The 26,779-nt window shown below is 39.6% G+C and overlaps 1 protein-coding gene across 2 annotated transcripts in view; it reads left to right on the top strand.

Annotated features, from left to right (window-relative positions):
* Phka1 (phosphorylase kinase regulatory subunit alpha 1) overlaps positions 1–26,779 on the top strand; it is a 129,331-nt gene that overhangs the window by 48,007 nt on the left and 54,545 nt on the right. For both annotated transcript variants that reach the window (XM_059250570.1, XM_059250569.1), the window contains exons 14-16: positions 5,665–5,799; positions 24,143–24,252; positions 26,113–26,257. In XM_059250570.1, coding sequence (XP_059106553.1) covers positions 5,665–5,799; positions 24,143–24,252; positions 26,113–26,257 — 390 coding nt within the window. The remainder of the gene's footprint in view (positions 1–5,664; positions 5,800–24,142; positions 24,253–26,112; positions 26,258–26,779) is intronic.

Genomic DNA, 26,779 nt, shown 5'->3' with positions numbered 1-26,779 from the left:
TGTGTCTCACCCAATCCATAGCCACTCAGACCCAAGTAAACACACGGAGGCTTATATTAATTAAAACTGCTTGGCCATTAGCTACTGACTAGCTCTTACACTTAAACTTAGCCCATTATTGTTAATCTATATGTCACCACATGTTCTGTGGCTTTACCTGTGTGCCATTACATGCTGCTCCTTGGACAGCAGGCTATACTATACTATACTTCCTGCCTGGCTACTGGCCAATTAGCTTTTTATTTATCAACCAATCCGAGCTTTACACATTCACAGCATACAGAATGACATCCCACAGCAATAGTACAAGTGTTTAATCTCAGCACTTGGGAGCCAGAGGTAAGCAGATCACTGTAAGTTCAATACTAGCTTTTTCCATATCAGGAGTTCCAGGACAGCCAAGGATACATACTCAAACTGTCTTATTTAAGGTTTCCATTGCTGTGAAGAGACACCATGACCACAGCAACCCTTGTAAAGGAAAACATTTAATTGAATTACACTTCAGAGGTTTCGTCCATTATCATGGTGGGAAGCATGGCAGCACATGGGTAGACATGGTACTGGGGAGGTAGCTGAGAGTTCTACATCTGGATCAGCAGGCAGCAGGACAAGAGAGTGAGACACTGGGTCTGGCTTGAGCTTCTGAAACCTTAAAGCTCAGCCCCAGTGACACACTTCCTCCAACAAGGTCACACTTAGTCCAACAAGTCCACACATCCTAATCCTTTCAAATAATGCCATGCCCTGTGAGCCTGTGGGGACCATTTTGATTCAAACTACCACAGAGACCCTGTCTCAAAGAAAAAAATTCTAGTCTTGATATCTATAAATGATCTTTATATGATGAACTCAAAGATGGTCTCTTTTGTCATCATCCCATCCTTTTACCTCTCCCAGAAAGTGTTGATATTTTTGCCTTCCTTGTTTCTTTGAATAATATTATCATTGTCCTTGTTTTTGAGAGTAGACATCTTGATGTGAATTTTCACTCTCCAACATCCCTCTTCAATTTGTTGGTTGTTAAGTCCTGCTGTAAAACTTGTTTAAGATATTCCTTCCTATTCATTTGACTTTCAGGTTGATTCTGTATGGAAAATCATCCTGTTTTCTAAAGCTTCTTGTACTTGACACTCCGTGTGATCATGTAGGTGGTCTTTGCTTCTCAGTGTCTCTAGCAAATGTTTTATAAAGACTATTACTCTTCATCCCCCATGAGAAGGTATGTTTTCCTCTGAGGTTTAAACCTTATTGCTATATTGATATTCTGTTTGTTCTAATTCATAAAATATGAATTTGAGGCTCAACTCACAGCTTTCTTCATCCTCCTCAAATTTTGTCATCAAACTAGATTTCAGCATTGGTGTGGATGCCATCTACTATTTTTAGCCTTAAAATTTTTGGATATCCATGACTAAAGTACCCTTTCTCTGTACCTCTATGTTAGGTACCTGTCTTAGTTACTTTTCTATTGCTATGACAAAACACCATGCCCTTCCAGAAGGTTTGATTCCATGAGCATCATGGTGGGAAGCATGGCAGCAAGCAGGCAGGCATGAAGCTGGAGTAGTAGCTGAGGTCTAACATCCTTATCAGCTTTTAGATGGCAGAAAGAGAGAGAACTAACTGGGAATGGCATGAGCTTTTACTATTTCCACTGAGACATTTCCTCCAAAAAGGCCATACCTCTTAATCCTTCCCAACTATTTCCACTAATAGGGACTAAGCATTTAAAAAAGGCCTGTTGGGGCATTTCTCATTCTGACCACCACACACACCAAGGGTCAAACTTTTGGACCTTATAGGTGTATAATTCTTGTGTTCTGCTAACTATATCTCAGCTTTCCTTTTCTTCCTTTTATACTTGTCTCTAATTTCTCCTAGTCTGCTCTTTTCTACCTAAAGATCATCTAAATATTTTGATCATCTAAATATTCTAGTCATCACTGTCTCATACTTTTGCTGTATCCACCAGAGTATTATAGTTCTAGATCAGTCATATAGTCTACGCTTTCTGATCCTATACCTACTAAAAGATATTATGGGGAAAAAAGCACATGATGAGCAGAGTGGTGGCACTGGGCATCCACGGTCTCCAGTTCAACTTCCTGTTTTGTTCTTATCGTTAGTCAGCATTTTCTTTATTCACAGCCAGTGTAACAAATACTCTATTTTTTTCAGCTGTGCCCTTTGTTTTCAATCTAATATTTGGACTTCTAATTCATGCCTGATCATCTTAATAGTCTGATGTTTTTTCTGTTTCCCAACACTCCCCACCCCCAGCATTCTTACCCATACTTGCTTTCTTTTCTTTAGTCTCAGAAAAAAAGGTGTTCTCCTATTCAAGACAAATTCCCCTATTGTTTCTTGATCCTATAGTCTTCTTTACAAACAGTCTTTCTTGAAATATTAAGATGCCCCCACTCCAGTTTCTTTATTATGTTCATCTCCATCTGGCTGTCATATGTGGCTTCTTTTCACATTGATATTTCTTCATAGTCCATTAATTCTCTAGTCCTTTGTAGTCTGGTTAAATACTCTGAAAATATTCTTGCATAGTTTCCAGAGACCTTGGTATTGTCAGTCTTAGTAGATATTTTATGATCAAGATATTAGCAGATCTTTTAGCTCGACTTGTCATTTATCTTTCTAGAAACTTAATTTCCACAACATCCTCAAACTAGATTTCAGCATTGGTGTGGATGCCATCTACTATTTGGACATTATCAATGTCCATGATGTTATGCTTTTGTATCTCTCCTTAACCTGTTTTAAGAACTTTTCTACTTATTCTGGGCTTTTCTTCTCTTTCCCTTGAACTATTGGTATTGCTGAGAGTTCTGTCCATAGCCTACCACTTGTCTTGCTCTGCATAATTGGTCATATTCCCTCCCCTTCTTCAGTCCTCCTTCACTCTCACATGATGACCCCACTGCTTATGCTATAAAGAAAACATAAGCCATGAGACAAGAACTTCCCTTCCCCCAGGCTTTTCTTAACTAGTCCTGAATTTTCTCAGAGTTACATTCTGGTGCCTCTTCTCTTTATAATATATACTCGTCCCATCTCATCTGTTTCTAATGACTACTGACAGCCCTACTTGAATGTTTCTATGCACTGAAGTTGATCATCTTGATCCCCTGCCATGTCATCTGTGCCTTCTATTTCTTCTGGGCCTGTATCATTAAATGGCACACGGTACTCCCAGCTATACCAGTGAACACTTTGAATTCATATTTATTCCTCTGTGATTTCCAGTATTTATATAACAAGTTCTAGCTTTTTTACTTCTCAGGTCATTCTGAAATGCATACTGTTTTTGGCAGTGCCAATAGCTTACTATTAATGTAAGTTATCAACATCTCCTCCTTACATTCCAGTGTTAATTTTGAACTGATGTTTCTGTCTAGGCCCAGGACGGTCTGTTGGTTCATTATTTTGGTTTTTAAAAATCATTGTATACCACACAAAGAGATGTCCACTCATTCTTGAATTATTAACTTCAGTGTATTCTTTTTAAGGTGAAGCTCTGCAGGGGCTTCCTATTTCAGTTCTCTTAATACGGCTTACAAGGCCTCTTTGTGATCTAACAGTGGACCTTGTATTTTACTTCATTTCTCATCACTGCTCCTCTACAATCCATATTCCTACTACCAAGGACTTTTCAGATGTTTAGTTCAGTGGTACAAGTAGCTGGCTGCTCTGGGAAGGCCTGGCTTCATTCCCAGTACAACAGGAAGCAAAGCAATAAAAGCTAACTTTTTGTAACTTTGTGCATGCTGTCTCTTTAATCTGTAAGTTTGCCCCTTACTTTTACCATCACCTCTATCAGATTAACTCCTTTCTGCCCTCCATCAGGACTTATTATATCTGTGTATGTATCCTGAGCATCTGACATTTGACTCTAAATATTTCATAAATATAAACAACCATTTAGTTGCTTGAGGTTGAGGAATGCTTCCCCTTTAGTTGCTCCTGTAAACAACCCTATTGCTCCCTATAGAACCCTGAAGTTCTATAGAATGCAGCTTGGGAAACAGTGCCCAACAATAATATACCAAATCTTAACGTAGCCCCTATCCTTTGTAGCTTGAGTTTTTCTCTCTGGGTCTCGCCAAGCCCTGGCAGTCCTGTAGCCCACTTATAAAATAAACATACAGATGCTTATATTACTTAAACTGCTTGGCCATTAGCTCAGGCCTACCATTGTCTAGCTCTTACTCTTATACTCAGCCCATTTCTGTTCATCTATATGTCGCCACGAGTTCCGTAGCTTTACCTGTTGCCCCTACATGATGCTCCCTGGACGGCAGGCTGGTATCTCCCCCGTCTGTATGTTTATTTTAAAGTGGGCTGCAGGACTGCTGGGGCTTGGCGGGACCCTGAGAGAAAAACTCAAGCTACAATCCTTCCATGATGAGCTAACTCCTTCTACTTCTCCATTTTCATTTCTTTTACTGCTTGATAAGATTTTTCATACCATAACATTGAAGTCTATGTGGTTTGCCCCTGCCTCCCCAACCTTCAGACTAGAATAATTATACATTTCCTGTCTACTTTAAAAAAATTATGTGAATGGGCATTTTGCCTGCATGTATGTCTTTGTAAGGTATATGAGTGCCTGGTGTCTGTGGAGGCCAGAAGAAGGCATCAGATCTTTTGGAACTGGAGTTAAAGAAATTGGTGAACCATCATGTGGGTACTGGAGACTGACCCTGAGTCCTCTGGATGAGACACCAGTGCTCTTAATTGCTGAGCTGTCTCTCCAGCCCTTCATTCATTTTTTTCCCTCCTGACCAATTTACTCATCATTTCAAGTCCAGTTAGCCACCAGCTCTTTCAGGCTACATTTACTTATTTATTTATTTATTTATTTATTTATTTATTCATTCATTCATTCATTCATTCATTGATTCATTTATTTATTTATTTATTTATTTATTTATTTATTTATTTATTTATTTATTTATATTTTAATGCATATGGGTGCTTTGTCTGCATGAATGTCTATGCACCAATGTGTATACCTCAGATGGCATCAGATCCCCTGGTACTGAGTAAGCCACCATGTGGGTATTGGGAATGGAACCTGGGTCCTCTGGAAAATCAGCCAGTGCTCTTAAATACTGAGCCATCTCATGGTTAAAATTTTCTCATTTCAACATAGAATCTCATAAATACTGGAAGTGCCATTTAGTAGGCACACACAGGTACGTAACCAAAAAGCTAAGCCTCATACTCTAGTCATGTTTTTCCTTTCCCATTTGTGTAATATTTCTGTCGAGAATAATTCCTGATTAATCAGAATTCCTCAGTAATAGTTTTCTCCTCTTTCCCCTTTCAAAAGAAATTATGTACTTAAAAATATTTTTAGGGGTCTGGAGAGATGGCTCAGCTCAGCAATTGAGAGCACTTGTTCTTCCATAGGACCCACCAGGACCAGGTTCACTTCTCAGAATCTACATGGGGTGGCCTATAACTGTCCATAACTCCAATTTCAGGGGATCCAATGTCCTCTTCTGACCTCCATTGGCACCAGAGTAGCATGTGGTACATGGACATACTACAGGCAAAATACTCATACACATAAAATAAATTTAAAGATATTTTTAAAGGTTCTATTGGACTAAATCCTTCTGTTGACCTCATCTTTCTTTCCTATAGTCTCCATTCTAGCTGAAACAGAAGAAATCAAGGCCATTTTGAAGGACAAAGGAATTGATGTGGAGACCATTGCTGAAGTGTACCCCATCAGAGTACAGCCAGCTCGTATTCTCAGCCACATTTATTCCAGTCTAGGTAAGGAGATTGGCCAGCCTGCTAGAATCAAAGTATTATGTGACACTGGCTGGTTTCTTTCCACCACCACCACCACCTACTTCTTTAGTTGGTATTGCTTTATTACATCAGATCCAAGAAGGAATTTAGTCTCTGGAATCCAAGTTTCTGAACGTACACTTTTGTGAGCAGGCTTGATAGTTTTAGGTGTGCTTTATGCATCCTTTGGCATGGAGGACATGCTCATTTTCAGACAATATTACATCCTCATTCTAAATGTATATTTACTACCATTTTCTCCCCATTCTTAGAACCCATATTTCTGTTTTGAATACATGCTAATTTTATGTAGAGTAGTGAGCAAGGAACTTGTTTTAGGTCTTTTATACTTTGTCATGTAATGAACTAGTTATTAACATAATTCCTTAATTTAATATCTTTTCATAAACAGTTATATTTATTCTTTCATTAAATTTAATGACATAATTTTTACATTAAACAAATTGTGACACTGTTAACTAAAAAAGATACAGGGGCTGGGAGTCTATAGCTCAATGACAGAATACTTGCCTAGCATGCACAAACCCTGAGTTCTGGTCTTACTACTATAAAAAGGATATGCAAAATTTCTAAACTTCTTTGCAAGAGACTGAAACCATCCCTTCCCCCAGATATCCAGGTCCTGGTCTCTAGTACCTATGAACATTACCTTATATGGAAAAAATAATTTTGCAAGTGTAGTTAAATTAAGGAACTTGAGATGAGACTGTTACTGTAGATTATTGATGTGGACTCCAAATACGATTATAGGGACAGATCAGCTTACAGAACTAGCTTTCATATAATAGAAATAAAGGACTGGGTATGTTAGTCAGGTTTTTCTAGAATGATAGAACTTACAGAATGAATATATATATATATATATATATATATATATATATATATATATATATAATTTATTAGAATGGCTTACAGGCTGTGGTCCAGATAGTCCAACAATGGATGCCTACGAATGGAAGGTCCAAGAATCCAGTAGTTGTTTAGGTCACAAGGCTGCGTCTCTCTTGTGGTCTTCAGTACACAACAGAATCCCGAAGGAGTAAGCTCTAATGCCAGTGAAGGGATGAACTTGCTATGGAGAACAAGAGCAAGCAGGCAAAGAGAGAGCAAGCTTCCTTCTTCCATGTCCTTTATATAGGCTGCCAGCAGAAGGTGTGGTCCAGATTAAAGGTGGATCATCCCACCTCAAAAGATATGGATTAAAGGTGTATCTTTCCCACCTTGAAGATGCAGATTAGAAGTGAATCTTCCTGCTTCAAATGATTAAGCAAAAATTCTTCACAGGAGTGCCCATCCATTTTTGGGGTTTTACTTAATTCTGGATGTAATAGCCTTCATAAGTCCACCAGTTGTCAACTTGACACACAATCATATTTCCTTATGTCATGATTAATTTCCAAATGAAAAACAATAACCAGATCACAATTATGCCTAGAACAATATAACTATCCTACATACAATCACACACTCATTATGTATTTAATCAGGTCATAATTATGCCTAACATAATATGACTATCCCTCATACAACTGCAAATGCATTATAAATTTAGAATAGATAGCAATGTTACTTGAGGGATATCCTTTTAGTATCTCAAACTTAAATATTATAACCATTGACATTCTCTTAATTGTTGTCACATCACCTGATAGAGAAATTGAGGAAAGAAAACACAAATATCTCTACAAATGCATTCTTAACAAAATATGACAGAAACATGTCAATTATAATTGTCATTTATGCAACTGGTCACATGACTTTAGCTGGTATTTAACTAGTTTCCTCTACTACCCTTTCTGTATTTCCTCCACCATCAACAAGCACCTCAGCAGGTCTTGGCTCTTTTCCTGGAGGACCCACCCATACCTTCTTTCCTGAAGGGTCTGTGCCCTTGGTCATCCTGCCTGGATTAGGTAGATGTAGTTTCCATCTTAATCGCAGGACATGGTAACACCAAGAGATACCCTAAAGGATCTCCTGTATTCCAGACAGAATATTTCTTACCTTCATTGTGGAGAAGCAATCCAATGTCCGTTTAGTAATCTGAATCAATCACCAATCCTAACACTGGTATTCCTTCTTAGCCTGTTGGTTTAAGGGTATCAGAAGCCTAGTGTGTCCAGGGGGAGTCTGAGCTTCCAGATCAATAATGTTTGTTGTGGCTCCTGGCAGGAGCCCTCCCTCCTGTGGAATCAAAACTTCTAGGCCAGCAGAACTTAAGGTCATGGGAACAAGAAGCAAAAACTTTCCTAGTGGATCACTAGGGGTGACAGTAAGTGGAAGTATTCCCTTTTCTAACCTTTGATTCATGAACCTGTGGATTCTTGCTATGGGAGAAACAGTACCATATATTGGATGCTAATTCAAAGCATATACCACCTTCTAGAAAACCCTGCTCCTGTAGTTAGAGTTTTTCTCTCCGGGTTCCACCAAGCCCCGGCAGTCCTGTAGCCCACTTATAAAATAAACATACAGACACTTATATTATTTAAACTGCTCGGCCATTAGCTCAGGCCTACCATTGTCTAGCTCTTACTCTTATACTCAGCCCATTTCTGTTAATCTATATGTTGCCACGTGTTCCATGGCTTTACCTGCTGCCTTTACATGTTGCTTTCTGGACAACAGGCTGGCATCTCCTCCTCTCTGCCTTCCTGTTCTCTCAATTCTCCTCTCTGCTAGTCCCACCTATACTTTCTGCCTGGCTACTGGCCAATCAGTATTTTATTTATCAATCGATCATCTACAGCACTGCTCCAACCCTTGAGGTTTCTGTGACTTAATTGGCACTGTAACTGTGTCTTCAAAAGGCCTTCCCATATTTCTGTCAGGCCAGCTGCTTTCAGGATGGTAGGAACATGGTAAGACCAGTGGGTTGCATTATTGCAGGCCTACTGTCACACTTTTTTGGCTGTGAAGTAAGTTCCTTGGTCAGAAACAATACTGTATGGAATACCATGGATAAGGCATTCTACAAGTCCATGAATGGTGGTTTTGGCAGAAGCAATACATGCAAGAAAGGCAAATCCATAACCATAGTAAGTAACTACTCTAGTAAGGAAAAAGTGTTGTCCTTTCTGTGGAGGGCATGGGTCCAATGTAGTCAGCCTGCCATATCTGTGGCTCAGTGGTGGTCTCTGTTGTTCCTAGATCTGGCACTCAGCAGCAGTTGTAGCCAGGTCAGCCTTGGTGAGTGGTAGACCATGTTGCCAAGTCCAGACTGGCCTCAAACTTGTGATCCTCCTGCCTCCACCTCCTTCAGCAAATCCTACCAATGTGTGATACCATAACTGGCTAATAGTCTGGCCTATTAAGCTCTGCTTAAAGTGTTCAACTGCTTTCCTAATCTAGAGTCCCAAAGTATATTGTACCAGCAAGCAGCATGATCAGGCCTGTCATAGCAGTACCCTGCTCCCTGGTATCAACTTCTGTCTTGATCACTGTTCTATTGCTGTGAAGAGACACCATGACCACAGCAACTCTTACAAAGGAAAGCATTTTATTGGGACTTGCTTACAGTTTCACAGGTTTAGTCCATTATCATCATGGCAAGAAGCATGGTGGCGTGCAGGCAGACATGGTGCTGGAGAAGTAACTGAGAGTTCTACATCAGGATCCTCAGGCAGCAGGAAGGGAGAGTCACTGGGCCTGGCTTGGGCTTTTTAAACCTCAAAGCCCTCTTTAGTAATACACTTCCCTCTAACAAGGCCACACCTCTTAATCCTTTCAAATAGTTCTACTCCCTGGTCTATGAGCTTATGGGGGCCGTTCTCCTTCAAACCACCAAATTGGGGTTGTATTGCTATGGGGAATGTTCATAGCCTTTTGAAGTCAAGATTGGCAAGGAATGAATTCTTCCCAGAAGGAACCAACTGTATTTATACCTTATTTTGATTTTTGAATTCTAAATTTAGGACTTTGGACTATATTCAGATTTGAAGGCTTTGGGTAAATGATGATGGCTCAACCAGGAAAGTATATATGACTATCCCCATTTTAAAATGTAAAACACTTCAGGTTCCGAGCATTTAGGATAAAGAATATTCTACCTGTACCAGCAGAAATACTCCAGCTTAGACTGAAAGAGACAGATGGCAAACACAGGACAAGCTGAAGAAGTCTTTTGGATTTGCAGAATTCTCCAGTGGGGAAGCAGACTGATGAAACTGCTCAGCTGCAAGCACATGCTACCTTCCAAATAAAAAGATGAACTCAAAGGGCCTTGAGGTGGAACTTTGGCTCAGAGAGGGGGCCATCAAGCTACAGAGGACTACTGCTAAGCCTTGAAATATAATGACATGCCTACTTGGGTCTCAAAATTTCTTGGTACTGCTAACTCTTTCTTCTATTTTCTCTTTTTTATAATGAGAGTGCCCATTGTTTATAACCAGTCCTGTCCTGCTACTGCATTTGAGGAGCAGAAATTGTATTTTCTAGTTATAATGGTCTACAAATGAAAAGGAATCTTGTTCCAGGATGGCCCATACCCAGATTCTCATTCATACCTCATTAAAGTATATTGGATTTTGGGGCAGATGATATTGGGAAGATGCTGAACTTGGTCGGATGCTATTATATGTTAAAGAGTTTGGGAGTTGTTGAGATGAGATGAATGCATTTTACATGTGAAAGGAATGTGTATCCTTGGGGCCCAAGGGGCAGACTGTGGAACAATGAGTAATGTCTCACCTCAGACATACATTCATAATCCTGGAAACCTATGAGCACTATTTTATGTGTCAAAGAAGACTTAGCAAACATAATTAAGGATTTTGAGATGTGGGAGAATATTCTTCCAATCTCAGTCATCTAGTGGTCCCTAAATGTAATCACACATATTTCTTTAAAAGGGAATCAAGAGGAAGATCAGACTATAGAAGTAGGAGTTTTGATGACAGAAGCAGGAGATGGAAGTGGTGAGGCTATGAACAAAGGAATATAAATATCTAGATCCTGAAGTGTAGAAACTGGAAGAACCAATAACTGGATTTCTCCCTGGACACTTAGGTTTTGAGTTTTAGCTCTGTAATGCCAATTTTGGACTACTAATCTCTAGCACTGATAAGGGTTTGTGTTGTTTTTTTCTAAACTTTTAAATTACATTTATTTACTCATTTTAGTGTGTGTGTGTGTGTGTGTGTGTGTGTGTGTGTGTGTATTCATACTCATGCCACGGTGCATGTATGAAGGTCAGATGACAACCTTCAGAGATTGATTCTCTCCTTCCACCATGTTGTACCCAGGGATTCAACTCAGGTTATCAGGCTTAGCACCAGGTACCTTTACCCCCCAAACCATCTCACTGGCCTAAACTTGTACTGTTTTAAGCTATGATATTTGTGATAGTTCATTGTAGTACCAACGGGAAATTAATACAATCTTAAATCAAGCCACAAGAAGTTATATTTGTAAAGATTAGATTTTTTATTAAGTATATAGCTCAATAGTAGAGGGCTTATCTGCCATGTACAAAAAAGCCCTATTCAATACCTAGTACCTCCTCCCAAATTATATAGATTACCAGTTAAAAATCTTATCAGTCAAATGAGTGTCTCTTTAAAACATCTTAAAAAAACATCTTGTGACCAAGCCCACAATTATGTTAGCACCCAGGAGGTTAAGAAAGGATTGTAAATCTCAACCTGGACTGTGGTACAAATTTCAGGCCAGCTTATGCTACACAGGGAGACCCTGTCTTCAAAATATTATTGTGATAGTTTCACAATAACAAAATTGCTTTAAATACACATCAAACAGCAGCTGTACTCACTCCTACCAAGGGAAAAGATGCTTCCTCACTAAGTATGACAGCTAAATAGTTCTCTGCTTCATTTTAGATACATAGGAATTCATGGGCAGCTCCTTTTTTAATCTTGTTTTTCTCTATGTCTGTCTGTCTATTATCTATATCTGCCTGTCTATCTGTCTGTCTATCTATCTAGTCTATCAACAGGATCTCATTATGGTGCCCAGGCTGGCCTCAAATTTCTAGCCTCAAGTGACCTTCCTGCCACAGTTTCTCAGGTGCTGAGTGTAGGTGTCCACCTACCACATTCAGTTTTTTTTAAACTATAAGACAATCCACTTTATGAATTTATTAAACTTACTATTAAACAGAAATCTTAATATGAATTCTTTTCTAATGTTAGTGCACATAAGGACCTTTTCATAGTGTACATATTAACTTGTGTTCTGTTTGTGTTTGTTACTTTTCTGTATGCATCTTATATTAAAATAGACATGTTATTACAAAAATTCTAATAATTATTCACTTATTTTTGATTGTTTGAGTTGTTTCCAAAGATTTTATTCTTCTATAAATGCCTATGTGTAGTTCATTGTTTCTTTGGAGTATATTTCCAGAACAGGGATTTTGTGTAAGGATAAGATTAACTTCCTAGCATTTGCAACATGCTGCCAGACTATTCCTCAGGAAAACCAACTAATTAAGCATTGATTTTTATTTTTATTTATTTATTTATTTATTTATTTATTTATTTATTTATTTATTTATTTATTTATTTTGTTTTTCGAGACAGGGTTTCTCTGTGTAGCTTTGCGCCTTTCCTGGAACTCACTTGGTAGCCCAGGCTGGCCTCGAACTCACAGAGATCCGCCTGGCTCTGCCTCCCGAGTGCTGGGATTAAAGGCGTTGATTTTTATATCAATAAGATAAAATATACCTTTCTGTTTTTACTACCCTACCGGCATTGGGTTTCATTATTTATTTTGTTAGATTAATAATTTTCATATGCAAAATTATTTTAATTTATTTTCATTCCTAGCAACAGCACATTTTTCCTTTTTCCTTTGTTTTTAAACTTCTGTCTACTAGTGCATGATTATATAGTGGGAACTACATACTTTTGTACATATTGGTTCTAAAAAATATCCCCAGGCATGATGGCTTGGCAGCAGGATTATTATAAGTTGTAAGTAAGCAAGCCTAGGCTACTTTTTTGTTGTTGTTGTTTTTGTTTTTCGAGACAGGATTTCTCTGTGTAGCTTTGTGCCTTTCCTAGAACTCACTTGGTAGCCCAGGCTAGCCTCGAACTCACAGAGATCCGCCTGGCTCTGCCTCCCGAGTGCTGGGATTAAAGGCGTGCGCCACCACCGCCCGGCTAAGCCTAGGCTACTTAATGAGTTTCAAGCAAGCCTAACCTACAGGCTGAGACCCTGTCTCAAAAAGCCCCGTGTGTGTGTGTGTGTGTGTGTGTGTGTGTGTGTGTGTGTGTGTGTGTGTGTGTGTGTAGTGCTCCTGGATGAACCTAAGGGCTCACTCACTTACTAAAATGTCATACCACTAAAACCCTGACTCTGGTTTTTGGTTTGGTTTGGTTTTGAGTCAAGGTCATAACTATATAACCCAAACTGGACTCAGACTCATGACCCTCTTGTCCCAGCCTTCCAGATGCTGGGATTCCAGGTGTGCATCACCACAATCAGCTTCCCTTATTCTTTAAACTTAGGTTAGGACAAACTTTTATTATTCAGATGTGTAATGTATATATATTTCCTTTGTAGAACTTTTAAAATATGAAATTCATTGTATGAAATATTTTTTCACTTCCTTAGGAATTGGAAAATAATCTGTAGTTTTATCTGAATACATACACTGTTCTGGTTCTCATCAATTTTTGGAAGTTGTAAGTTATCTGACTACCAACTGACATGTACATACTGACTTCTGGAAACTAAAAAAATATAGAAAAGAACCTAGAAAAAAAAGATTTTAAAACACTTATAATTTAACCACTAAAAAAGCCATCATTTTTGTTTGTGGGTTTTTGTTTATATTAAGCTTTTATAAATACATTTGTTTTTAGAAAAGTGTTCTCATAGACATTGCAGTCTACTTTGTGCAACATAGTGATATGTCCCATTTTAGTAAGTTGCCTCTCAAAACCCAGTTTCATACCTATCTTAGCCTAATATCTTCAATTTTTTGATAAGCTCTTGATTAGCTTGTTTTCATAAATAGCAATTTTCTATCTGTTTTTAAATTGTCAAGTTCATTCTCTTGCCATTTTTTGCAATAGACTTTAAAATTTCTTACCGGTTTCTATGGGTGTTTTGTTTCGTTTTAAAGACAGGGTTCTCTGTGTCGCCCTGTGTCTTAGTTAGGGTTTCTATTGTTGTGAAGACACCATGACCACGACAGCTCTTATTAAGGAAAACATTTAATTGTGGTGGTTCACTTACAGTTGAGAGGTTTAGTCCATTATCATCACAGGTCAACATGGTGGTGTGCAGGCAGACATGGTTCTGGAGAAGGAGCTAGAGTTCTACATTTTGACCTGCAGGCAACAGGAAGTGGTCTGAGTGAGTATCACACTGAGGGAAGCTTAAGCAAAGTAGATCTCAAAGCCCACCCTCACAGTGACACTCCAACAAGGCCACACCTCATTCAAGAAAGCCATATCTTCTGATAATGCCACTCCCTATGAGCTTATGGAAGCCAGTTACATTCAAACTACCACACCCTGGCTGACCTGAAACTCACTATGTAGACCAAGATGGCCTCCAACTCAGAGATCCACCTGCCTTCTGGGTGCTGGAATTAAAGGCGTGTGCCACCACCGCCCAGCATTATTTTTATATTAAGAGTGTAAGTACTTTGTCTTTCATATCCTGAGTTGTTTTGCCTTTTCAAGTTTACATTTCCTTTTGTTTTATAGAAGTTTTTTTATAGTTTTTTTTTTTTTTTTGAGACAGGGTTTCTCTGTGTAGCTTTGCGCCTTTTCTGGAACTCACTTGGTAGCCCAGGCTGGCCTCGAACTCACAGAGATCTACCTACCTCTACCTCCCGAGTGCTGGGATTAAAGGCATGCACCACCACTGCCCGGCTTAGAAGTTTTTTTTTTAAGGTTTACTTATTTTAGATGTATGAGTGCTTTGCCTGAATGTATGTATATGCACTATGAGTGTGTCTGATACACATGGAGGCCAGAAGAGAGTATTAGATCCCCTATAACAAGTGTTATAGACAGCTGTGAGCTGTCATGTGGGTGCTAAGAGTTGAACCCAGGTCTTCTGCAAGAGCAGCAAGTGCTCATAATTGCTGAGCCATCTCTCCAGTCCTGGTGTAGAGAAATATTAGTTTTGCTTGGTGAAGGTTGTCTTTACTTTTGCTTATTTTTATTCTGAGAGTATCTCACTCTGTAAATCCAGTCTGCACTGGAGCTTAATATGTATACCAGTCTGGCCTTGAACTTAAGAAAATCCTCCTGCCTTTACCTCATAAGTGCTCATATTACAGGCATGAACCCCCCCATGCTCAACTAAGTTTGATGTTTGTAGCAAAAAATTTTTGTTTTTCATTGCTTTCATACTGAGAAAAATATGCTCAGCCCTAGGTCAGATCTGTTTCCATTGCATTTTATTCTAGTTCTTTATGTTTATAATTTTACATTTAACTTTTTTTCTATTTGGTTTTGTTTTCAAACTGTTTTTCTGTGTAGCTCTGGCTGTCCTGGAACTCGCTCTGTAGACCAGGCTGGCCTCTAACTCAGAGATCTGCCTGCCTTTGCCTTCCGAGTGCCGGGATTAAAGGCATGTGTCTTCATGCCCTGCCTACATTTAACTCTTAAGCTAATTTTAAGACTTTAACTGATGCTATAAGGTAAAAATCTAACGTTTTTGTTAAAAACAAACCAGTTATTCAAGCACTACTCACTTAATAGTTCCAAGTCTTTAAATGGCATCTATTGTTTACATGCCTACACTCATTTACATGTGTGTTACCTTGAGGTTATAGCCACTACTGTTTTGTCTTTCCTAGTACTACGTTTTTTCTTTCGTCGTTTTTTCTTTCTTAATCTTTTTTTTTGTTTGTTTTTGTTTTTCGAGACAGGGTTTCTCTGTGTAGCTTTGCGCCTTTCCTGGATCTCGCTCTGTAGACCAGGCTGGCTTCAAACTCACAGAGATCCGCCTGCCTCTGCCTCCCGAGTGCTGGGATTAAAGGCATGCGCCACCACCGCCCGGCTCTTTCTTAATCTTTTTAAAAACTTTTATATCTTTTTAAATTAAAATACAATTTCATAATTTTCTTCCTCCTTCCAACCCTTCCAATGCTCCCCTTTGCTCTCTCTCAAATTCATGGCTTTTATTTCTTTAATTGTTGCACACACACACACACACACACACACACACACACACACTCCTAAATTTTTAAACACAACTTGCTTAGTCTATATAATTTATATATATAAGGTTTTAGGGCTAACCACTTGGTATTAGAGAACCAATTTGGGGGCTCCTCCCTTGAGGAAGACTATTTCTCAGCTCTCAGCATTCCTTGGTTGCCTGTAGTTCTTTGTCTAGGTTTGAGGTCCCGTGAGATTTCCCTCTTCCATGTTAGTGTGTCTGTTGGTGTCATCCTTGTCCAAGTCTTTAGGCAGCCATGTTGATGAGACTTCAGGGTGAAGCTTCTCTGACATTTCTGGGAGACGAAATCTCACAGCAAACTTCCTCTTCCTCTAGCTCTTACAATCTTTCTGCCCCTAACCCCCTGCTTCTAGTATGATCCCTGAGCCTTAAGTGTCAGAGTTGTGTTACAGATGGATCGCTTGGGTCTGGGTACCACACAGTCACTTGTTCTCTGCATTTTGAACAGTTGTAGTTTTGTATAACAGTGATGAGTAAGAACTATACTTATCTGTGGGTGTAAGGATAAATATTTAAAGTATAGTTTGGTGCTGGGGTCCAGCCTTGACTTAGGTTCAGGTCCTGAGACAGGGAAGGGGTGTCGGCACAAGGAAAAATTCTGACCACCAGGTGGCTTGCACTCAGATGGCCCCTAATAGCTCGAGGTATCTTTATTTATACGTTAACAGAGTTTTTTTCCCCCAGGCTTACATGAACAACTTTATTATTGGCTCCTTTTTTTTTTTTTTTTTTTTTTTTGGTTTTTTGAGACAGGGTTTCTCTGTGTAGCTTTGCGCCTTTCCTGGAACTCACTCTGTAGACCAGGCTGGCCTTGAACTCACAGAGATCCGCCTGGCTCTGCCTCCCGAGTGCTGGGATTAAAGGCGTGTGCCACCACCGCCCGGTGGCTCCTTTTTTTGACTTTTAAGAAATATATCATATTTTAAGAAACCCATTGTAATCATTATATAAGCCCCCATTATTTCTCTTTATGCTTCCTCAAATACATCTTCCCACCCCCTGCGTAACCTTATTCTAGACACAGAGTTCAGCATTTTTCAGCCTTAACTAAGTATCGAGCCAGATACATCCTGCTCTCACAGCACTTATGTCAGCTGGCAGCTACCTGCCGTTACAAAGTTCAAAAGTAATGACATGGGCACAATGCTTTAAGGACAACAGTGTTCAAACCCAGGCAATTCTTTCATCTCTGCAAGATATGTTTTTACACAGTTCCCTTTTCTGCAGAAGGATCCCATGTCTCAATCTCTCTGTAAAAGGCAGACTTGGATAAGTCACTCTTTTCCCATCCCACTAGACTTCATTTACCAGTATAAGTGTATGGTAAAGATAGATCTGTCCATCCCACATTTTACATTGCATTTTTTTCCATTGGATCATACCAGATCCTATCATTGATTCTATATGATTGGTGCCCAGGTAACTTACTCTCAACAGTTGGCACAATGTGTACTCCTGAGGCTTTTTCCCTATTCTGTATATGCATGCCTTACTCTCCTCTCCAGAACTGTGGGACATGGTTAATGTTCCAAGTGTTGTTTTCTCATATATATCTAACTGACTGTTGAGTCAGAAAAGTTCCCAGGCTTAGGCATGGTAGTTGGTAATTCCAGATAAGAGATTTGAGAAACATTAGCCCCATGCTGAATCTTAGGGGAAAATATTTGTGAAAGAACAGAATTTCTGGGGAAAATTATAGCGGTCTCGCTGGATGGGGGAGGAGGCAGCAAGCGGCAGCAGTCACAGCAGGTCCTTGGTGGTCTATCTGAGTCTGAATGGCACAAATGTTGGTTAAGTGGCGGCGCTTGTGGCTGCACGGGCGGCGGCCATGCCGACGGAGCAGTGTGCTGGATGTATCGGTGATGGAAGACTCACGAGCCATGGTTACTTTCTAGAGCTTTATTGGGAGAGAAAGGGAGGGAGAGAGAGACAGACAGACAGACAGACAGACCAACTGCCCAGAGGGGTGAGAATATGGAAGGAGAGAGTGCGGAAAGAGAGAGGACACAGAGGGCATGCCCGCTTTTTAGGCTGGGACGCCATTGCAGGCTGGTGACGTAATTAAGGACATAATCCTTACATATTGTATATACTTATATACTTATTGTACTTATTGCATAAGTTTTTTTATATTAGTTATAACCTTTTATTATTTTAGACAAAAAAGGGGAAATGTGGTGATATATTATATACCCTAAAAAAATTTGCCTGGAGATCAGAGAACAGAACAAGCCACTAGATTAAACATAGATGCCAGACAGTGGTGGCACACACCTTTAATCCTAGCACTCGGGAGGCATGAATCTCTGTGAGTTCAAAGCCACCCTGGACTACATGAGATTGACTCAGTCTAGGAGAGAAAACAGAGCTAGGCAGTGGTGGCACACACCTTTAATCCTAGTACTTGAGAATCACATGCCTTTGCTTGGGAAGCTCACATGCTTTTAATCCCAGGAAGTGATGGCTGGGCAGAGAAAGGTGTATATATATATATACACACACACACATATACACATACCTTTACATATACATACAGGAACTAAGGCCTTTTCAGGCTGAGGAGTTCTAGAGGTAAAACATGGCAGTGGCTTGTTCCTTCATCTTTCTGATCTTTCAGCATTTACCTCAATATTCCGGCTCCAGGTTTTTATTAAAAGATCTTTTAACATTTGAGTTACATTGAGTAGGTCTTGGTTCAGTCAGAGAGCTATTGGTTACTGCCACAGTATGTGTGCCACTACTGCACCCTTAGAAATACCATGTCATGCTGGTCATTGCTGTAGTTCCCAAACGTTATACCTGAGTAGGACTGTTGATTGCTTCTCTCCATTTCAGGCTTGCATATTGCCTTCTAGTACTATACTTTGACAGCTAAACCTCAGGGAGGAGGCATTCAGGTCAGAACTTGCTTAGATGCTGAGCCCCCCATCTTGTGTTCAAAGTACATGGTGTCTTCAATTCTTGGAGGCAGCCAAGGGCAAGGCAATAGCTTATGTTTTAGGAGTCTGACCAGCCATTCAAAAGGGAGCTTTTCCTGCATGGTATATACAAACTTATATGTTTTATATGTAGTTTTAGATGGATCATTAACATTCTTTATGACTTTTCAAGACATCCTAACTTACTTTACCCTCCTTTTTCTGTATTTATCACCTTCCTCCTTCCTAACTAGAGCCCCTCCTTTTTAAAATTTCCCTGCTCAGATCACTTACACCCTGCTATTCTCTTCTCTATTGCTCTCTGTCTCAAGCAGTAGTCCGTTTTTACTTTCCTGGTTCCTGCACTTACTCCAGGTTATATACTCACATCTAAAGAGTTGGAGCTAGGAACCACAGATGAGAGAGAACCGTGACATTTATCTTCTGGGTCTGAATTACTTCATTCAATATAGTTCCAAAGACTGATGATAATAAAAGAAAATACAGAAGAAAAGATGCTAAATTTTTGATATATTGTACCCCAATTAAAAGCAGAATTTCAAGGCCAGTGAGATGGCTCAGAAGATAAAGAAACTTCCTGAGCAAGCCTTTGGACCTGAGTTCCATCCCTAGGACCCACACAAAGTTGGAAAGAAAGATCCAACACCACAGAGTTGTCCTCTGACCCATGCATGTGTGCCTTGGCACATACATTCATATATATCATGCACACACCGTGATACAATTTTAAAAAGCAGAATTTTAGCTCCAGGTATAATGGAATAGCTTGTAGTGTTTTTAGTCCTTATATTAAGAATAGACAAAAAAGGAGAAGAAAATATTAGAAGACACATTAGGAAGCCTAGGAAACTAAAATGAATAAATGAACAAAAAGACAAAGAAAAAATATCTAGACAAACAGCTCCTCCTCCTCCTCCTCCTCCTCCTCCTCCTCCTCCTCCTCCTCCTCCTCCTGCTCCTCCTTCTCCTCCTCCTTGTTTTTGTGAGAGAATGCCTCACTGTGTAGCCCAGACTGGCTTCTAACTCACAGTCCTCCTGCCTACTATTCAGTCTTCTTGCCTCAGTCTTCTGTGTGCAGGAATTATAAGTTTGGTTCAGATACACAGACCTCTGTTAATAGAGTATTGGAAGTTCTCCAAGAACAATTAAACAAGAAAAAAATATATCCAGTCATAAATAAAGAATTGAAATAATGACCTGTGTTCATTTGTGCTCTGATAGGGAAAAAAAAAAATGTAAAGATTTCACATGTATTGAAAAAGCCTTTTAGGGGGCTGGAGAGATGGCTCAGAGGTTAAGAGCACTGACTGCTCTTCCAGAGATCCTGAGTTCAATTCCCATCAACCACATGGTGCCTCACAACCATCTATAACTGGATCTGGTGCCCTCTCTGGCATGTAGGCAGAACACTGTATACATAATAAGTAAATGAATGAATGAATGAATGAATGAATGAATGAATGAATAAATAAATAAATAGATAAATAGATAAATAAATAAATAAATAAAATAGCCTGTTAGAAGCTGGGAAACAGTAGTGTATGTCTTTAATCCCAGCACTTGGGAGGCAGAGACAGGTAGGTGGATCTCTGTGAGTTTGAGGCCAGCCTGGTCTACAGAGTGAGTTCCTGGACAGCCAGGGCTGTTATACAGAGAAACCCTGTCTTGAAAAACCGGAGACCATTACACAGAAAAAAAACGAGAGAGGGAGAGAGGGAGAGAGGGAGAGAGGGAGGGAGGGGGAGAGGGAGGGAGGGAGGGAGGGAGGGAGGGAGGGAGAGAAAGAAAGCAAGCCTGTTAGAACTAATAAATTCAGCAAAGATATAGGACATAAAATCACATATTTTCATTTCTATACATTAAAAATAAATGAACAAAAAAGGAAATCAACAAAACGCATTTATAGTTGTTTCAAAGACAGTAAGAATGAATATAATCAAATAAGTAAAAGACTCATTTGCTAAAAATGACAAATGTTAATGAAAGAAATTAATGAAAATTGGAATTATTTTATTGTCTGGAAAACAGATACAACTGGAGGTAAATATTGAAGGTACATAAAATACATAAACTAGTTGTATTTAGTATTTATGTTTGTGAGCCATGAAAGCAGAGAAAAGCCTGCAGTAGAAAAGGTGTCAATAGTAGGAGGGGATATGGAGAAGTGTGGTTGATATATTGTGTACCCCAATAAACTTATCTGGGGGTCAGAGAACAGAACCAATATAATATTAAACATAGAGGGTAGGCAGTGGTAGCACACACCTTTAATCCTAGCATTCCAGAGGCGGAGATCCATCTGGATCGCTGTGAGTTCAAAGCCACACTGGAAACAGCCAGGCATGGTGACTCACGCCTTTAATCCCAGGAAGTGATGGCAGAAAGCAGAAAGGTATATAAGGCGTGAGGACCAGGAACTAGACTGGTTAAGCTTTCAGGCTTTTGAGCAGCACAGTTCAGCTGAGACCCATTCGGATGAGGACACAGAGGCTTCCAGTCTGAGGAAACAGGATCAGCTGAGGAATTAGCAAGGTGAGGTGGCTGTGGCTTGTTCTGCTTCTCTGATCTTCCAGCATTCAACCCAGTACCCAGCTCCAGGTTTGTTTTATTAATAAGGCCTGTTAAGATTCGTGCTACACAGCTGGGTGGTAGTGGTGGCGGTGGTGCACGCCTTTAATCCCAGCACTGGGGAGACAGAGGCAGGTGGATCTCTGTGAGTTTGAGGCCAGTCTAGTCTCCAAAGCGAGTTCGAGGAAAGGCGCAAAGCTACACAGAGAAACCCTGTCTCGAAAAACCAAAAAAAAAAAAAAAAAAAAAAAAAAAAAAAAAAAAAGATTTGTGCTACAGAGAAGGAGGAAAACAGGAAGGGTATGGCGGCCGCATATGGTTAAAATAATTGATACTTGAAAGAAATTCTCTTTATAAAACCCATTTCTTTGTCCAATGAATGTACACCAAAACAAAATTTAATAAAAATGGTAAACCCTAACCCTAACCCTGAGTAACCCTAACCCTAATTCTAAATGGACTAAATAAGGATGTATTTTATATGTATATATTTGTCTGTGTGTGCATGTGTAACGATAATAATTAAGAGGCCATGAATCTGAGTGGGAGTGTGAGAGACCTAGAATTTAAAGGGGAGAGTGGGTGGGGTGAAAATTGTGCAAGTATGATACTTGTGTGAAATTCTAAAACAAAATAATATCTGTAAAAAGTGTTCAAAACAGATCAAAATTACAATGAGATACCACTTAACAGGTATTGTAATGACTTGGTAAAGATTTGTGGATAGCAGGGTGGTGGTTCCTTCAAAAGTTCAACATAGGGAGGGCCTGGAGAGATGGCTCAGTGGTTAAGAGCACTCATGCACTTGTAGAGGACCAGGTTTAGTTCCCAGCACCCACACGATGGCTCACAACCATCTGTAACTCCAGTTCCAGGGGATCCAGTACTCTCTTCTGGTCTCTTTTGACACTGGACTCACAAAACACCTGTACACATAAAACAAAAATAAATCTAAGTTTTAAAGTTAAACCTAAAATAGGTATATGATTCAGGAATTCTAAGTATATGTGCAAAAGGAACGCAATGAGGAAGTTGAATAGGTATTTTCTCCATTACTGTACAGTATTGTTCACAGTAGCAAAAAAAATGGGAACACTCCAAATATCCATCAACAATTGAATAGAAAAGCAAAGGTGGCATATTCATAGGATAGAATATTTGTTCTTTAAAAAGGAAGGAAATTCTAACGTGCTATGACATATATGAACTTCAAAGATATTGTGTTGAGTGAAATAAAAGTTTTAAAAGGAAAGAGATTTATGATTCTAGTTGAGTAGTCAAATTCATAGACACAAAGTAGAAATTTATGGTCAGAGCCTGGGAGGAGAAGGGAACTGGTAAGTTTAATGGGTGTAGAGTTTCAGTTTGAAAAGATGAAGTAGTTGTGGGAAGTGAATAGTGGTGGCATTTATACACCGATGTATTTAAAGTCACTAAACTGTACTCTTAAAATTACTAAAGTGATAAATTTTATGTTACACATATTTTAGTGTGATAAAAAAGATACTAGCAAAGGCCAGCATGGTGGCTAAGCAGGAAAAAGCCTGATGACTTGAGTTTGATCTCAGAAACCCAAAGTGAAAAGAACCAGCTACAGAGGTTGCCCTCTGACCTCCATGTGTGTCATGTCATGAGCATGTGTGCAGATGTATGCATGCACACACACACACACACACACACACACACACACACACACACACCATATGCAATAGTAGTTAAGACTTTACTAATACAAATTCATTAATAAACCTAGCCTTGATATTTATCCCAGAGCAAATATGTGCTTTATTCAGTGGAACTTGGAATTGAGCATTCTCTGGTCTGCTCCCTTACAAGTTGAAGCAACAAGTTGTAGCATGTTTAAGGGTTGGCAGGGTGGGTGGCGGGTGGGGGTGGCTCAATTGATGAAACACTTGTCTCACAATCGTGAGGACCTGAGTTTGATCCCCTGCATAAACATAAGAATGTCAGGAATGGTATGCATGCTTGCAGTCCCAGCAGTGAAGCAGAGACAGGAGGATCCTGGGCTCACTGGCCCCCCAAGTCTAGCCTAATTGGTGGACTAGGTTAATGAGAGAATGGAACTCAAAAGGAGATGAATAACATTCCTGAGGATGACATCTAAGGGTTTCCACTGGAAACCTGCATGTGTACTCACACACATGTGCAGGAAAAGGCAGCATATTTGGTAAAGATAGCAAATCAAGTACTCAGGAAAATGTGGTGTAGCCAGAAACAGGTAGTAGGGGTTCTATCGTTACTGACAAGAAAGAGTATTCAATGTATTTGGGGGGAAAACGTTTTAGAACAATATGTAAAGTATTTTTCTCCTTTAGTGATAGGAAAAACGCATTGTCAGTGAATGAACAATTCCCTTATTGTATCTAAAACTGTATTTAATATAGTTCTATATTTATAGTAATATATAATGTATTTAACATAGATATGGATTACAAAATAGATTCTAGTTTTAGAAAGCTAAACCATAAAAGGAAGACACTTTAAACTGAAGGAAATCAGATAGATGTGTGTCTCTATGAATATACGTACATTGTGTGTATCTGTGTAAACAAATATTGCTTTCATTTGTACTCTAAGAATATCCTGACCATTTCTCGATTCTGTGTCAGGATGCAACAGTAGAATGAAACTCAGTGGACGACCCTACAGGCTCATGGGTGTGCTTGGAACGTCAAAACTCTATGACATTCGCAAAACGATCTTTACTTTCACTCCACAGGTGAGTGGGATAAGCTGCAGCATGCGTTGAGATGAATGGAATAAGAGGGACTGCAGAAATAAAGCATTGGCTGGAAATGGACTAGCCGCAGTCTCATAGGGCCTTGCATATGTTAAATGGCTCGATAACTGTTGAATTGAACTTGCTGCATAGAGCTTTGCCAAGTGACTGTTACTACCAAGAGTAGTCCCAGGTGTTGAACTGTGACTGTGATTTTCCAAGTGTTTAGGGACTTACAGCATTTTCCTTATTTTCAGAAGTTAAACTAAGACTGTATTTGTCCTTTATGAGTGAAACACAATCTACTTTATTTAACTGCTAAATTACGTGTTCCCTATTGTGAAGGAGCCCTTTCATTTACATAGAAATCTTCAATGTCCTCTTTTTAAAAATATCAGGACTCTTGGGCCATAATTATACAGATTAGTGGCCGGATGTGTAACGCGAGTTGCTAAACGGTCTTTTAATAAAAACCCAGAGCCTGATACTGGGGTGAAAGCTGAAAGATCAAAGAAGCAGAGCAAGCCACAGCCACCACCTCTTACCTCACCAACTCCTTAGCCTGAAAGAGCTCCAGCCAAAAGGGCTCCAGCCAAAATAGTCTTCTCAGCTGAAAAGGCTTAGTTCCTGTCTCCTCACACGTTATATACATTTCTCTGCCCAGCCATATCACTTCCTTCTTAGTGCTGGGATTAAAGGCATGTAACTCCCAAGTACTGGGATTAAGGGTGTGTGCCACCACTGCCTGGCCTCTGTGTCTAATCTAGTGGCTGGCTCTGTCCTCTGATCCTCAGGCAAGTTTTATTAGGGTACACAATATGTCACCACACTTACGTTTGTTTGCTACATAATAATGGAGCTATGATCAGTTGTGTATGTGTATGGTAGTAGGAATTATTTTCTGGGGAGGAAACCAAGCACGGTGTCACATGCTTTTAGTCCCAGATCTTAGGAAGATGTGGCAATGCATTCAGAGCCAACCTAGGCATAGTGTTAGCAAGGTCAGTATGAGCTACGTAGGAATATTCTGTTTCAGCCAAGGGCTGAAGATGGAGCTTAATGGTAAAGTACTTGCTAAACATGCACAAGGGCCAAGGTTGGATCCCTAGTAGCACAGTAAATATGTTCTGGAAGGAAAATTTTACTTCTCTGTTATATCTAAAACAGGGCATCTAATATAGACATAGACAAAGGATGAACGTATCCTAGACTCTATTCTGACATTTCCACTTGCTAATCAGATATGTGTGCTAGTCTACATACTGTCTCTGAGTCTTATTCTTCATAGTAAAAGAAAAACGCCAAGTTGAGAATAGTGCTGCATGCCTGTAATCCCAGAACACAGGAATTGGAGCAGGGGCATTATGAGTTCAGAGCTAGCCTAAACTACATAGTGAGAAATTAGGAAGAATGGGAGGGAGGAGAGGAGCAGCTGCCTATACTAGGTGGTTGTAGGATTCAATAAAATTATATACTTGAAAAGGTTGTAAGCAGTCACACACTTTAACCATATCAGAAACTATCAGGATAGTAGTGGTGGACCCCTTTAATCCCAGCACTCAGGCGGCAGAGGCAAGTGGATTTCTGAGTTCGGATTCTCTAGACTAGGCTGAGTTCCAGGACAGCCAAAGCTACACAGAGAAACTCTGTCTCAAGAAATCCAAAAGAAAAAGAAAAAATCAGAAACTATTGTTGTGCATACCATTGACCACCATGTACTTTGGGAATTATTAGGCATTAAATTTGAGACTACTATTTCCTCAGTGACATATATGCTTTATGAATAAGTGAACATTGAAAAATATTATTTGATATTTGTGAGAGCAAATTTTTCTGAATGATTGTTTTTCCTTTTCTTAGTTTATAGACCAGCAACAGTTCTACCTGGCTCTGGACAACAAGATGATAGTAGAAATGCTTAGAACAGATCTCTCCTACCTCTGTAGCCGTTGGAGGATGACAGGCCAACCCACTATCACTTTCCCGATCTCACACACCATGCTCGGTAAGGGAATGAGTGAAATAAGTCGTATGTGTAGTCGTCCTTCAGCATCCCACCGCAGAGCAGCATGCACCAGCTCATCTTCTGTGCCAGACAGTTTCCTAAGCTCTGGATGCACAGGGTGATAGGCAGGTAAGGTTTCTGGTCTATTCAAGCTTATGTTTTAGCAGGTAAAGACAGATGATAAATATGAAACAAATGGATGCATAAGAATAGTTCACATGGTTTGAGAGCCATAATGTAAAAATGGAGCAGAGACTAGCTTTTGATAATTGATTTCTGAGCCAGTTTTCCAAAAATTGCATTCTACAATTTTTTTTAGAGAGAGTACTAGTACATCCTGCATCTGTTTTATTCCAGTGGAGCGTCAAGATTTATAGGGAAGTTCCCAAGCCTCTCCTTCCAAAGCCTGTCTTACTGAAGAAGTAAGATCTAGGAGGGGAGAGTGCAAAAGTTTTTGGTTTGTACTGGGGGCGGGGAGAGATGCTTCCTCACAAGGAAAGGCTTTATTGTTCTGAGTTCCTG

This window comes from Peromyscus eremicus, chromosome X (assembly GCF_949786415.1).
Source record: "Peromyscus eremicus chromosome X, PerEre_H2_v1, whole genome shotgun sequence".
In the NCBI taxonomy this organism is placed as follows: domain Eukaryota; kingdom Metazoa; phylum Chordata; class Mammalia; order Rodentia; family Cricetidae; genus Peromyscus; species Peromyscus eremicus.
The sequence above is the reverse complement of the archived record's forward strand: the minus strand, read 5'-3'. Positions and strand labels throughout refer to the sequence as shown.